This window comes from Protopterus annectens, chromosome 10.part0, assembly GCF_019279795.1.
Source record: "Protopterus annectens isolate FY-2018-M chromosome 10.part0, PAN1.0, whole genome shotgun sequence".
NCBI classification, from domain to species: domain Eukaryota; kingdom Metazoa; phylum Chordata; order Ceratodontiformes; family Protopteridae; genus Protopterus; species Protopterus annectens.
In genome coordinates this window covers 21,370,387-21,386,243 of record NC_056744.1, presented here as the reverse complement: position 1 = coordinate 21,386,243, position 15,857 = coordinate 21,370,387, and the positions used below count along the sequence as shown (strand labels likewise).

At 38.9% G+C, this 15,857-nt stretch overlaps 1 protein-coding gene across 5 annotated transcripts in view; it reads left to right on the top strand.

Moving 5' to 3' along the window:
* The window catches only part of RECQL5 (RecQ like helicase 5), a 1,160,282-nt gene that overhangs the window by 381,607 nt on the left and 762,818 nt on the right, over positions 1-15,857 (top strand). For all 5 annotated transcript variants that reach the window (XM_044084963.1, XM_044084964.1, XM_044084962.1 and 2 more), the window contains exon 3: positions 14,763-14,871. In XM_044084963.1, the coding sequence (XP_043940898.1) occupies positions 14,763-14,871 (109 nt within the window). The remainder of the gene's footprint in view (positions 1-14,762; positions 14,872-15,857) is intronic.

Genomic DNA, 15,857 nt, shown 5'->3' with positions numbered 1-15,857 from the left:
GTCAGTGTGCTTTTTCCCTATGTTTACATAAGGAAATGACTGGATAAAAACCCTAGGCATTATCCAGTAACACGTTTGTTACAAAGGATGTAAATGAAAAAGAATATTAAATATTGTAAGGCCTTTTTTCTGATAAACAGGGTACTGTTAGCAGTTTTGCGTCTGGTTTGTATGTCACTAGAACACAATTTGATAAAGAGAAATGGTTTGGAGAAAGTGTTTACTGAAAGTATTCAAGTGTTTTCTCAACTGGGAGAGTTGTAAAGATATAAAAAATCAGATAGCACTTACTAATAGCACAGGCTGTACCATGCATCTTAGCATGACTAACCTTTCTTTTTTGTTAAGTTTAGTCTGTGTAGCTGTCAACTTAGAACTTATGTTCTTATTAGAAAGGGAAAACTTCAGTATTTGAAGATGTACATAGTTTTGTGTGTTAATGTGAAGTTCATATGTTTTAGTTTTTTTTTTTTTTTTGGGGGTGGGGGTGTGTGTTTGAGGGCTTTTAAAAAAAAAAAAAAAAAAAAAAAGTTATGTAAGATGTGACATAGGCACAAATGGATACGACATGAAACAGCTGTATAAAAGACCAACCTGCCAAACAGGATATACATGTAACATAAAAGTTAGAACTAGACATTTAGCAAAAAGCAGTTGTATATAAAACGTGGTAGTAATAACTATATAAGAAAGTGATGCTTTCTGTAATGTCTTTCAGTCTGAATGGTCTTGCAGATAAATATAAAAAAGAAATAACCTATATGGTTTCACCCAGACTATTACTTCAACCACTAGAATCAACAAGCCTAACAATAAAGAGAGTATTTTAGACTGGATACTCATAAACAAAATCAAACACGCCTACAAAGCAGGAACCCTGCCTGATGATATAAGTGATCATGCTTTAACCTTTATTACTAGAGAAAGAACTGATTTCCCAAACCCCCCTAACATTCAAAAAATACGCTCTACTAAAAATTTTAACATAGACCTATTTCAAAATGAACTCAGCAAATGCAACTGGAGCCCCTGAAATCTCTTCCCTTGAAAATGCAGTATCATACTTTAATACCACTTTTTTATCCATTCTCAACAAACATGCTCCTGAACGCACCATCAGAATGAAACCCAATATTGCCCCATGGCTCTCTAAAGAAACTAAAAAGCTAATTCTCTCCAGAAATAAAGTCTGGGCGAAATGGAGAAACCATAGAAATTCCCTTGACCTTCTTCATTTCCGCCAACTTAGAAACTCGACTAAAAAAGCAATAATTACTGACAAAAAAACCTACGTGACTCTCTCTTCAATAATACTGTAGGAAGGAACTGGAATCTGCTTCCTAGCGACATAACACTTACTACATCTCTGCCTCTCTTTAAACACAAAATCAAAGATTACTTCCAAAGCCACTGGCTCTGTTCCTGTTCAAAACCTGACTAATCCTTTACCTCCTCTGCGCTTTCCTACTACTCTGCACTTTCCTACTACTTTACTTTCCCTCTCTCTTTACTGTATCTGCTTCAGTCTACCTCCTTTTAGAGTATTTTGTTTCTTCTTTCCTCTATGCTAATCTCTCACAACTTTCCCTTCTCTTTTCTTATACTGCTTCCCTTCCTCCTCTCCTATTTTAGTGCTTCTCTTTCTCCTTCTGTTACTAAGATTAGTTCTTTAATATTATTAATCAATTTTGCTCTCTGTTTTGTGCCTTGTTCTTGATGTTATTTCAGCTACTTAATGTTATTTTTAGAAATGTGATACTCTCTTTGTATATATCTGTTATTGGGTACTATATTTTTTATTTGTCTTTTCATCTATGATGATTTTGTCCATTTGCTTGTCTATTGTAACGTTTTTTGTTTAAATTTATGTGGAGCTTTTCTCCCCGGGCCTCTACTGAAAATGGAAATGTATCCAGCTAGACTAGCCCGGTCAACAAATGTAAAATAAATAAATAAATATGTTAAAAATGTGGAATGCAAATAGCTATGCTACAGGAGACGCACCTGGAAAGAACTGAGCATGTGAATTTGGTAACGAAAGGTTTTCAGGATGGTTATTCAGCAGAATACCTGGGACAAAGGAAAAGAGGAGCACTTATATTAATTGCAAGAGGAGCTCCAATAGTGATAGAAGAGGAAAAAAGATAATAATGGAAGATGTATAGTACTAAGGTGCTACTGGCAAGGGTGGAAGATTACGCAGGTATGCATTTAAAGTCCACCTAAAACTGCTATAATGGAGTTTAAGAAAATTCTGGGAGAAATAATCATCTTTCAGCAAGGAATTTTACTTGTAGGTGAAGACTTGAATTTGGTTTGCAACAGGGAAGATGTGTCTGGGGGGCCTAGAAGGGACACTATAACAAAGTAGGGTAGATTTTTGAAGAATTTTATGAAAATGTTTGGCATCGAAGATGTGAATTCAGTACTAGGAGTTCGGCGTGAATTTACATATTCTACGCGATACAAAAACTAGGCTAGGTCAGATAGTTTGTATCTTACAGGAACGTGCATTTAATTGAAGGTCTTGAAACACACCTAATAACTATTTCATATCATGCGCCAATAAAAACTAAAATAAAAATGCAAGGTAATGAAATAAAAATAAGACATTGGCTCTTTCCCACCTAAAGGCTGAAGAGAGGAATTTAAGGAATGGGTTTTGGAATTAATTCAGGAGCTACAAGAGAAGACAGGAATTTCTTCTATAAATATAGCTACTGACTGGGATAAAATTTAAGTGGAGTTTAAAACTAGGAAAGAAATGAAAGGGAGATGAGACTAAGAAGTAACAAGAATTATTTAAAGGGGCTGAAAAATGTTAAAAGTATTGCAAAATAGGGGAATCTCTCAGAACAAGAAAAGGAGCAACTGCAGAATGCTAAACAGAAAATAAAGGATTGCCTTAATATGCACGAGTGTAGAAAGATTGCTGTTAAGGAACTGTTTTTTTGATAATTCTAGAGCAGAAAAACTTTTAGCACAACAACTCGGGCAACAGAAAGTGAAAAGGGCGGTCACCAAGCTTAGGGAGCCCATAACAAGGAAGATAACGAGATCCTGTAGAAGTATTAGAAATATTTCAAAAATGTTATGAAAGTTTGCATAAAGCAGAGAAATATGGAAATCAAGAAAAGGTACAAATGGAAATGTTTATGGAAGAATTAAATATGCCAAGGTTAGAGGTAGATGAGGCTCAATTACTAACAGGATAGGAGGAGATGAGATAAAATTGGCTATGTATGACCAATCTACAGGAAAGTCCCCAGGAATAGATGGTATTCCTGTGGAAGTTTGAAAGCTAGGAGGGGAAAAAACTGATCAAGATCTGGAAGGTTTTGCTTAACAGTATTTTAAGAGGAGGAGAAGTGCCAACATCCTGGAAGAAGCCGGTGGTAATAGTAATACCTAAAGAGGGTAAAGTTCCATAGTGTCCAGTTTCATGCAGGCCCATTTCAATAGTAAACCATGACTGTAAAGTGTTTGTCTGTAATGGCTAAAAGAATGGCCAAAGTGATTCCAAAATTGATAGATATGGATCAGTGTGGTTTTGTGGAGGGGAGGCAGATATTTGACAATATTAACAGAAAATTGATGATCCAGAGGGAAGCAGAATATAAGAAAAGACCACTGTTATTGATAGGTCTTGATGCACAGAAAGCATTTGACGGAGTGGACTGGGACTTCGTGAGCAGAGCAATGGAAGCATTTGCTTTCCTTGATACAGTTATAAGGTTGATAAGGAGTATATGTGAGGGATCAGAGGCAAAAATTAAAATGGGTGGGGTCCTCTCTGATAACTTCTGGATGAGTAGAGGAACCAGGCAGGGTTGTCCACTTTCCCCTTTCTTGTTTCAATTATATTTAGAACCATTGGCAAAGAAAATAAGGGACTCGGAAATTCACGGATATAATTGGTACGGTAGTCAGGAAAAGCTCTATTTGCATATGATACTGTACATGACAGAAGCAGAAAGGGACATTACAGTGTTGTGGAACATTTTAAGACATTTTCATATCTTCTCAGGATACAAAATGAATGAAGCTAAAACAGATGCAATAGTGGTAAATTAGGTACCCGCACACAAATTGGTCCAACAATATCCATATGTATGGAGACATGATAAAATGAAGTGTTTAGGAGTATGGATTAGAAATGGCTCTGTTGTGGACGCTAAGGATATGTGGGAAGAGACTAAACAGAAAATAATTTATTATTATTATTATTATTATTATTACTTATTTATTTGACATTTGTTTACCGGGGTGGTCTGACTGGGTCTATAGATCCTGTTTTCAGCGGAGGCATGGTGAGAAAAGCTCCACATACAGTGCAATACAAATACAGTATAATCCAATCCAATACAAATGACATTAGAAATACTATGCAAAAATAAGTTGAAAGAACAGGCTATGTTACAAGATGTTATAATATGCACTACAGATCTAGACAATTCTATAGAGTTAAAACGTTATAGACAATAATAGTCACTATCACCATACAGGATGTAGATAGTGTCCAAAAATAGTATGTAGGTAGTGCAATGTGACATTGACTGTTACAGTACATGAAGAATAGAATGTTGGTTTCAGTTAGGAAAATAATAGCCAGAAAATTAGTGATGTAGAAAGAGAGAGTTAAGAAGAATAGAAGCAGTACAGCCTGAACAGTAGCTTAAGCATATGGTATAGAAACAGAGAGTTAGAGGAGCCTTAGGATCTTGCAGACTCTGAGGGATTGAAATGTGACTGAAGAGGAGGATGATGCTAGTGTGGAAGAAGAGGAATAGCTGAGGGAATAGGCAGGCTTTATGCAGGAACAGAGCCATGTATTTTTGAGATGATTTTTAAAGAGGCTTTGAAATGGGTTAGGCCAGGCATAGACCTGGTAGCTAGAGGTAGTGAATTCCAAAGTATAGAGACAGAGTATGAATACAGAAAGTGACCTGGTTTTCTTGTGGGTTTTGAGATAGCCAAGAGATGTTTGTCCTCTGATCATAGGGATCAATTTGGTGTGTAAGGTGTGACTAGATTGGCTAGTGCAAGGGCAGGCAGTAGGCTTGAAAATAAGGTTGTGCAAGGTGGATAGCTGAATAAAGGCAAGTTGGTGGGGAGTTCAAGACAGTTTAGTTTTAGGTGTGGTTTACAGTGGTGTGTATGACATTTAGAGTTTGTGGCAAACTTTGCAACTTTGTTGTACCACTGTTCCATCTTGCTTAGGGTAGAATTTGTTTGTAAGTTAGGATAGAGGCACCATAAAGAAGGGAGGGAAGTAAAAAATGTTTTTGCAAGGGTAGTTTTGGTTGCTGCAGTAAAGAAATGTTTGTTTCTATACAACAGTCCCAGATTTTGCTGAGTTTTCTTTATATTTTGCTGTATATGGGGGTCAAATTAAAGTTTATCGTCAATGATAACTCCTAGAAGTTTGGTTTCCTGCGCTATTTGTATGACTGTGTTAGATGCAAGGATGTTAAATTGATCAGTGACAGTGGAGGTATTTTTTGGGATGAAAGATTACTAGTTTCGTCTTCTTTGGATTAAGAAAAAGTTTGGTATTTCCGAGCCAATATTCGACTGCAGTAAAGGACTGTTGAGTTTTTGATAGTAGTTCTGGTAGTGATTGAGCAGTACAGATTATGGTCAAATCATCAGTGTATTGAATGAAGGTCCCAGGGTGAGAGGCAGTGTTAAGGTTGTTTGTGAAGATATTGAAGAGTAGTAGTCATAGGGTGGAGCCTTGAGTGATGCCAGTAGTGTTGTGGAGAAAGGGTGAGAGTTCATTGGACCATTTCACTTATTGTTTACGATCCTTGAGGTAGCTCTGAATCCATTTTACTGTGTTATGTGAGAAGCCTAACTTAGACACTGTGTTCATTAGTAAGGGGCAGGAGCAGCCCCAGGTCAACTGGTGCCCTAGGCAAAAGGGCTCCATGATGCCCCCCATCCTGGTCTACCTACATCAAATAAATACTGGAAAAGTGGCCCTGCTAGAGTTGCACCCTAGGCTGTCGCCTAGTTGCCTATGACCGGCTATGGTAAGGGGTGAGACACTGTGTCAAAGGCCTTGGAGAGATTAAAGAATACTGAGGCTGTATGGCATCCTGCATCTCTGGCCTTGTTCACGGTGTCTGTAAAAGATAATAGGGCTGTAGTTGTGCTGCGGCTAGGTCGGAAGCCATGTTGAGTTTGGTTGAAAGATTGTTTTGCAATAGATATTGCATTACCTGCTGATGGATACCTCTTTCGAGAATTTTGGATATGGGTGACAAGATGGATATAGGATAGAAATTGGATGGTTAAAAAAGTTTCCTCCTTTGTGGATGGGGTTGTTGTGAGATTGTTTCCATATGGTAGGTACTTGTAATTTGGATAAAGACTTATTTATAAGGATACGGATTGGGTAGGCGATAGAGTTAGCAACCAGTTTGAGGTAGTGTGGTGGATTCAGCTGAAGTGGAGCAGAGTTTTAATTTTTGTAGCAGTTTCTTAATGGCGTCAGTGGGTATGGGCTGACATGAGAATGGTGTTTGACATTTTGTTGAGTAGGGGGGTTATTAATGACAGGGTTAGAAGTAGTTGATGGTCTAGGGCTGGTGTCTGAAAAGGTTGAAGGGTGGGGTGGGGGGTCCAGCATTAGGGGTATTAGTAGGTTTGATATTGACTTTATGAAGTGCTTGTTAAAGTTTTCGGCTATTTGTGATGGAGGGGTATCAGGTGATAGGGTGTGCTCTGCATTTGTTCCAGGGTTAAGTAGAGAAGATATGGAGTGCCAACATTTACTGGGGTTGGTTTTATGCTGGAGTTGAAGCTGGGAATAGTATGACTTTATATTTCTGTTGACTAGTTTTGTCACTTTGTTACGTAGTGTTTTGAAATTAGCATGATTTTGTTAATTTTTATTTTGTTTCCAGGTTATCCAGGCTAGGTCCCTTTGCTTCATCAGGTGTTTACATTCCTTATAGAGCCATGGTGCCGAGTTCTTTTTGATTATTTTTATATGAATGGGAGCTAGGGTATGATGTGAAAGAAGGTGTTATTAAAGTGTAGTACAGCATCATTAAGGGCTAGTTGTTTAAGGGGTGTCCAGTCTATGTCATGTAGGAGATTGTTGAATTTACTGACAAAAATTACTTGTGTTCCTAACTGATTTTACAGTTTGTACTCTTAGTTGTTGGGAGTTTATTCTAAGGGAATAAGCTGACAGATGATAGCTCAGGGAGCTAGACAGTGTAACGGAAGGAGGGGTAATTTAGTGGGGTAGGATACTAGGATCCAATCTATGGTGGATTGACATGCAAGATCTTTGCTATATCTTGTTGGGGTATTGATAAGCTGAGAAGAAACACACAGATTTATACTGTATATGAGGGAGTTGGAACCTATGGTTTGCCAATCTATATTTACATCTCCTAAGATTATTGTTTTGAGGTTTGTTTGGGATGTCCAGGATAAAACATTTTCCAACACTGGTGTATTGTTACCTGGTAGGATATATATTAATATTATGCAAGTTGTTTTTGATACGTTGAGGTTCAAGAAAGAGATTAGTACCTCAGCATTAGAAATGATGGTGTACAGTGTGATGTTAGCGTAGAGTGATATAGAAGGAATATCCCTCCCCCTTTTTTTAGATCCATCTCATCTGGTTATTGCCAAGTTTGGAGGCATTATTTCTGAGTCTTTTACATTGGGGTGCCATTTTTCAGTAAGGCTAGTATGTCAGGTTTATTTTGATCAATCTAGGCATGCAGTGGGGCAATTTTTTTACATATACTTCTAAGGTTCATTGCAAGTGTGCTAAAATCTTTGCATTTACTCTTGTGGTTAGGATTAGAGGGTGGCCCTGGGTTAGGATGCATGTCTCCACATTTGAGTCGATAGGTAATTAGGAATGCGTACCATGGAAAGTGTTTTTTATTCTTAGGTGATGGTACTGGTGTCGCGTGGTTTCATAGGAAGTGAGTAGGCCAGTTTGTGGCTTGAATAATATGGGAGGCTATAGGGGAAAAGCTGGGAGGAGATATGTGAGAAGCTGTGTTGTTTATTGGGGAGATGGTTGGAGGAGGTTGTTGACCTGTACTGGTTTTGTGGGGGTATGTGAGGATATAGCTGTAGTGAGGTTGAGAGTTAGAGTAAACAGGCTAGGCAGGTTAGGAGGAGCATGTTAACTATTTTAGTGGGTTTAAAAATAGTAAAAGTTGTATTTGTGTGTTTGAATGTAATATCAGGTGTAAACAGAGTTTATCTTCTTGTGATATGTGTGCACCTGTGAAGGTAAAGTTGGAAATGTTTGTTTTGACTTCAGGGTAGGCTTTGACATTGTGTTTAGGTGTTTTGCCTCGTGGTTTGTGATGAGGGGTGGGGGAGATGTGACTGGCCAGTAGTAAAATTATGGTGCAATGTGATAGTAGAAGAGAAGCTGGTAAGCCTGGAGTTAATGTAAGATAGTTTGAGGTGGTGGTTGTATTGTGATGGTGAAGTAGAGTAAGATGCAAAGAATTATAGTAAGGGGGATGAGAATTCAAGGTGATGGATGTAAGGGAAAGCAGATAAGTTTGGTTAAGTAAAAGTAGGTAAGGTGTGAATGAAATGTGGGTGTGGACAAGGTAGAGTTGTATATAACTGGATCATAGGAATGAGGAGGAGTGGGTTGCTTGTGATATGAGTAGAGTTGCTGGGAGTGGGTGGGGTATGGGGGAAGGGTAGGGGAGCAGAGTGAGCGAAGTGAATGGAGTGGGAAGACCCCCCCCCCCCGATGGTTTTCCACCATAAGCAACCAGTGACGCAGAATGTTCATGGATACAAAGACAAGGTCTCTGAACTCGAAATACTTGACTCGAGTCACAGTATCTAATTTTATAGTTATGGGCTTTTAATTGCCTTGCAGGGGCTATATTACACTGATAGGAGTAAAATATACTAAAGTGTTAATGTGGCTGTACCTTCAGCAGTTGAAGGCCTGTGAGTTTTGGTAAGTGGTGAATACAAATTAATTAATTACAAAATTAATATAAAAATTGAGAACTGGAAGCTTTGTTTGGATATAGATACTAAGACACAAGCAATTTAATTGAGAACTGGAAGTTTTGTTTGTTTGGATATAGATACTAAGACACAAGCAATTTAAAGGGACTAAAAACATTTTATCGTATACAAGGTCAGGCGTATTTTTATTAACCAGAGAAGTGGATGTGGAGTGTGGATAACAATTAAAAAAGAGTTGAAGGATTTTTTCTGTGAAGGGAATACAGCAAGGGTCAAGTGGGATAAGCTAATTCTTCCAATAGAACAATGTGGACTAGGATTAACCAATTTGAGGAGGGTATTTTAGAGCAACACAGTTAAGGCTATTGTACATGGCAGAAGTAGAAAACTATTAGTCAAAGTGGAATTATGATTATTCAGGGGGGAAGCTCAAGAAATGAGGAGAGATTGGGATTTTGGAGGCAGACTGGTAAGGAGAACAACAAAAATCATACAGAGTATTATATTCATAAAATAACAGGGAGTATTCTAAGAACTAAACCAACATGAGAATGGAGAAAAGAGATTCTGTCGATACTGATGACTGTGGTTAGGGATACAGATAATAGGCAAGAGGAGGCTGGAATTTATTGGAGAAAACTAGCAAAGGAATCAAGGTATTGGGAGCAAATAACTAGAAAGGGAATGGTAATAGAATGGGAAGAGGCCAAGTATTTATTTAGACTGCAGGTTAGAGATTGCCTTCCCTGTCAAGGTTTGATATCCGAGTATAGGCAAAGAGAAAGAAACGGGGGTCCTAAATGAAAGAACAGCACTGGTAGAGATTTTAATAGAATCTAGAACAGAAGCTGCCATTAAAAGGAGTAAATTAGTAGAGCATATAAAATATTGCATGATAATTATAAGAATCAATCAGAGGAGCTTAAAAAAGGATTGGGAAGAGAGATTGGATAAGCAATTCACAAAGAGACAATGGGGGATATATGTATATCTTCCAAATATGCAACAAAGTCTAGAAGATTTAGGATCTTTGCCTGGAAGTGTTTGCATAGGTATTTTTATAACTCAAGTAGATGCCAAACATTTTTTCCTTAGGTGAAAAGCAAATGTTGGATGTGCGACAGGCACGAAAGAGGGGGCTGGGAGCATATTTTCTGGATTTGTAGTGAGCTGCCCAACTTTAGGGAATCCCTGTGAACAGCTGTGTCAGAAATGCTGGGTGAGCAGACTGGATTGACTGGGGAGATGATTTTTTTGAGCTATGATACAGAATCTGAATTGCCTAGACATAGTAAAGCCTTGCTGAGTGTAATTATGGTGACTGCCAAAAAAGCAATTACTAGAAAATAGAAATCCAAGTCTAGACCAACTTTCCTAGTAGTGAATATAGTAACAGAGATAAAACAACTGGAATTGGGTTCTTTAGAAAAGAGACGGAGCAAACTACATAGAAAAAAATGGGAATTATGGGAACAATATGTGCAGAGAGGGAACAGTGTTTATGAGGCAGGATTTGAATGAGCCATATAATGCTTTACTGATAATAATTGGATAGATTATAAGTGATATATAATGTTTGCAACTCCAGTTGTTTCAGTGGTGTCTGTGATGTATAATGTTTTTAGCTAAAGTGGTGTCTGTTTCTTTTTCATTTATATGCTGTAGGTAGATTGGACACTCTAAATTCCAGTGGCTAGAGTGCGTGCGCCTTCTGTGGAAGGGTGGGCGCTGGGCTGGCAATTCGACACCATAAAAACTCCACTGCCAATCATAAGCGGACAGGTGATCTGCTGTGGCGACCCCTAACCGGGGAAAAAAAACAAAAGAAGATGATTAATGTAAGATTACCTATGTCATATGTGATAATAAAGATGTTTATGTGGGGGGGACAGCCCCCTCCCCAGGTGTTCAAGTGCATGGCAGTGGTAGCCACCTGTCTCAGGTTGAAAGGGCTCCAGGTGCTCTTGTACTTAGACAACTGGCTTGAGACACCCCCACAAGGGATTCAGTATTCCATGCAAGAGACTTTTTACTCTGTTTATGCTCTTCTTTATGGATTACAGTAAATTTCAAAAATCCAAACTGCAGCCACTTCAGACCTTAGAGCTCATAGGTTGCCACCTGGACACCAGCACACACATAGCTAAGCTTCCTCCGTGTACAGACTGGCATCTGTGCATCTTCAAGCTTCTCAGGTCTTGCACCATCAGAACTCACTGACCTATCTAATTCTTCAACTTTTAAGATCCATGGCAACTGCTATCACTGTAGTTCCGCATGCCAAGTTCTACATGAGGATACTTCAGTAGACTCTCTTTGTTCAGTGGTCCACGACCTCTCAGTCAGCGCAATATCCAGTCAAGCTTACCAAGATCTGCAGACAGCATATTTTGTGGTTGATGACTTCCCTATTGACCACCCTGGACACCCGTTTGTGTTTCTTCTGCTAAGGATCAGATAACCAGAGATGCATTTCGTATGGGTTGAGAGGCATTTCAAAGAGAGGATGGTCCAAGGTACCTGGCCCAGACAGAGGTTGGTTGCCACTTCAGTGTTCTGAAGATGTGGACAATCGTCCTAGTACTGTTGACCTTTCAGGATTGCCTCCTCACAAGTGCGATACAGCTGCAGATGGACAGCATGTCTGTGGTCTGGTATATCAACAAAACAAGTAGAACTCAGTCTTGCCCTTTATATGGAAAGACCATGAGGGTGGGGCAGTGGATGACATCCTCCCTGCGCTTTCTAGTTGCAAAACACATCCTGGGCAGGTACACTACCTTGGCAGACAAACTGAGCAGGCCAGTTCTTCTGCTTTACAATTGGCCCTGCATTCAAGTCAGTAGTATCCAAGTTCTTCAGCCACTGGGGCCAGCCTTGATGTGATCTCTCTGCACAACTGACCAGTAATAAATGCAGCAGCTTCATTCCCCTCACTCCCCAGGAGGGACAGTCCCAGAGGGATGCTCTAGTCCATACTTTGCCCCTGGGCCTCTTGTATGCTTATCTTCAGACTCCTCTCATAGTCAGATTTGTTCAGAAAGTTACCTGATGCAAGATAAAAGTGATTCTCTCTGCTGCCTTTTGGCCCTGTAAGTTTGTTTCCCTTGTAGCCTCTTCTAGTATACCCACTGTGGGTCCTGGATCCACTTCCAGATCTAATTTCTTAACCCTGTGGCAATCCTCACCTGGACATCCTAATCCCTTAATCTGTTCACTTGGTTTCTCTACTTCCAATGATGGCCAGAAATCCTAAGCTTTCTTCCAGAGTTGTACATTTTCTCACCTCCTTCCCAGAAACCTTTCACTGTGAACACGTACAGGAGTAAATGGAAAAGGTTCAATGGATAGTTATAAGTATGTAGATCTTTTTTCATCTTATTCATCATTATTAGATTTCCTGGCATGTCTTTTCCATTTGAGGGCTAGCTAGTCTGTAATGTAAAGTGTAATTAGCTGCTTCCATTTCTTACTTTCATGTGGGAGAGCAGCATGCTTCTATTGCTTCTTTGAGGCTTTCAAAAGCATTCTTAAGAGGTGTCTTTCTTTTAAGACCCCCACTGAGGAACTCCTTGCCTCCCTGGTAGATAACTATCTTGTAAAGGGTCTTATTGAGGTACCGTTTGAGCCTGCAGATCTAAACTTTCTATCTTGGAAAACATTGTTTCTGGTGGAAGTGACATCAACCAGGAGGATTTCAGTATTACAGGCATTGCTATGTAAGCCTTCATATTTACTTTTTTATAAGGATAGTCCTCCTGCACTGTACAAAGGACAGTACAAAAACGCTAAGCTATTTGTCTCCTTTTCTAAGGCTTAATTGGCTTCCACCATGTCTAAGGTTATCTTGTCCATGGCTATCAGACTGTATTACCTTTATTGTACATTGTAATACACTGATGGAAGTGCTAGAGCATGCTTGTAATATAATGCTGCACATACATTTAAGTCAGGGATGTTGGTGGTGGAAATATGTACATCATTCTCTGTCCAGAATACTTTTTACTAGTTTATGAATATAATATTCTGTATTAACTTTGTGTCTGCTGACCTCATGTTGAAGGGTTAGCAGAGATGGGAGTAGGACCTTTAATGGGACCAGAGGCTAGCCTGATTCCCAATGTCTGCCTCATTTCCATTGAAATGATTAGGGTAAAGGGCTCTCTCCCATTTCAGAGCTGCTTGGCTTTCATCTCTGGAACAGTGAACAAACTAGTGGGTCATATGGGTATGGGAGACGTATGTTTCCATTTTGTATATATTCAAAACCCTGGGATGGCGTGACCATCACCTTGCACTTAATAAGCCGTACTTTTCACTTGCCAAGCAGTACTATGTAGACCAAAATTCTAAGACATGCATCTCATTTAGGCTTTCGTTGCTTCAGTGTTTGTCTTTACTGTTCCTTTTTGCTTGTCCTTGTGTCTTCCTTGGAAGGTCGTTTATTTATATTGCTTGAGATTCTTCAAGTATTGCCTTCTATGGAAAGCCACCTGAAGTAAAAATGTAGAATATATGAGAGACTGGTCTTATTGGTCAGTTTTTGAGTTAGCCCTCTACAAATGGTTGTTTTTACTCTTCCACCCATTTCCACATGTGCAGTTCTTTGAAGTATTTCCGATGTATTTTTTTGTATTCCTGTTTTGGTACATGTTGTAAGTGTGTTTGCTCAAGGTTACTGGTGGCTGAAATGGAGAGGATGGATTTGGTCTTGCCCTCCTAGACCTTCTGAATGATGCTGTAGTTTGTGATGACAGAACAAACATGTATTATTTTGTTATAGTAGCGTATTTAGTGCTAGACATTATTTTGTTTACTCTTTTGATGGTGCTGTGTTTTCTGGAAAAATATTTAACTTAAATACAGTAACCCATATTTCAAGTTTTAATTGGTGTACATAGTGCAACAGAATTTCACTTTGTAGCTAATGTATATCATAAAATGACAAGTGAACTTAAGATAAATTTTAAACCACTTATTCAGATTTTAATTAAAAAAAAAAAAAACCTCTCCCCACAGTACTGAGCCTGATGGCTCCTTTGCTTGCTCCCAGTCTGCTCATTTCTTCTATGGTAAATGGAGCCGAGAATCCATTGGCTAGAGCCGTATGTCTCATTTGCTCCAGCCCATGAATACCCAATGAGCTCATCTGGTCCATGACAGGGTTGTGTGGGAAAGAGAGGGCCAGCTTGCTTCTCTTGATGGCAGCCTGTCCTTTCTACTAATGAAGCACCCCCACCTCCCCTGTGGTGGATTTTCCAAGATCCACTATAGCTGCCCTCTGATGGGAAGCTATGGCTCCACTTGCTGAAGTGTGTTTAGCTTTCTGTGTGACTTGCTAAGCTTGAGCTCCATGGGGTGAACACTTAGTGCTCCTGCTAGGCGTCACCCGTGTAGTAAGCTAGAGCCTCTGTCCAACACCCTCCCAGACACACACAGAAAAGGTAAGCTGCCAATGGCCACTTACTTCCATTGTCCCAGCAGCTCCTTAAGGCTACTGAATTGGTTAGTTTGAACTTGGGTCACATATGACATAGATTGGGATTTATCCTACTGTACAGTGGAGCTGGTTTGAGTTTATATGTTGCCAAGAATAAGACACACTAAAGCAAAAATTTATTGCGTTTTATAATGTTGTAGCTATATTTAAGCCATTTTGATTTTTTTGTATAATTTCATAAAGTTGTGCACTAATGCAGAATAGGTATTACAGCTTTATTATTGTAGAGCTGTATACGTCTGGATTATGTATGAATTTTTTTTTTTAATTTCATCAGTTACGATGATGATGATGATGATGATGAAGGTAGCTCTGAAGAACTTTCAGCACAGCAGCGCAAAAATGAGTGGAATTCCTTTTTTCAAAAACAAATGAGTCTGCGTCGGGTAAGGATATTGTTAGTTCTTGTACATTGTACTTGAATGCTGCTAATCTTAAATCACCACGAGGTGCAGCCTCAGATTCTACTTCTAACACAGTACTTATTTAATTGCTTTGAAGAAGGGCTCTCCATCTTTTTTTTAAACATTTTTATTAAATGTGACATTAAAAAGTGACAGATGCATGTACAGGAATGGAAATAAAATACTGCTATTTCTTTTATTTTCATGCAGTATGCATTTTAACTGTTTTTGTGAGCTATTCACTCGGATGTTGCATAAATAGCTCACGTCTTGCCTTTCTTTAAATTTCTCTCCTCCTGAACACTATTCTGCATGTATTATTCCCACATGTTCCTTTTACTTCCTTGCAGTTTGTTGCTGCCTTTTCTAAAGATTCCATGTCAAGTTCTTTAATCTCCTTTACACTCTTAAGTACTTCGGTTTCAGCTGTTGAGACTTTGACTTATATTTTGTAGTAGTTGCCTTTTTTTTGCAGCCAGTAGCATTAAACTTGGGCATTAGTGTCTGGACAATTCGGATCCCGTATTACAGCTCAGAAAAATAATTTCCTTAGTTACACTCGTTTGCTCCACCAACATTTCTGACAAAGAATTTTGAAAGGAATTTTTAAAATATGCCAATTCACTGCATTCCCCACAAAATGTTCACAGTTGCCTTTCTCTTTCCCATCACACCTCCAGTATTTGTTGTCTGTCTGAGGAAAACATTTTTGAAGTCTGCTTGGGCTATAAAAATAACTATGCAGACAGATGTCCTCCGATTGTTCCTTTGTATAGTGTCTTTCCTTTGCGTCTTCCCAGTCTTTTCTAGTCTCCTCTGATTCTTATTGTTATCTAAGGTGTTGTATGCCTAACTATGTATTCTTTTTGTTTCTAAGCAACAACTTTTGTTCTACACTCAACTAGAAACATTACTCGAGGTGGGCTTTAATTTAACAATCCCCCTTCTCTTTGCCTACATTCTGTTAT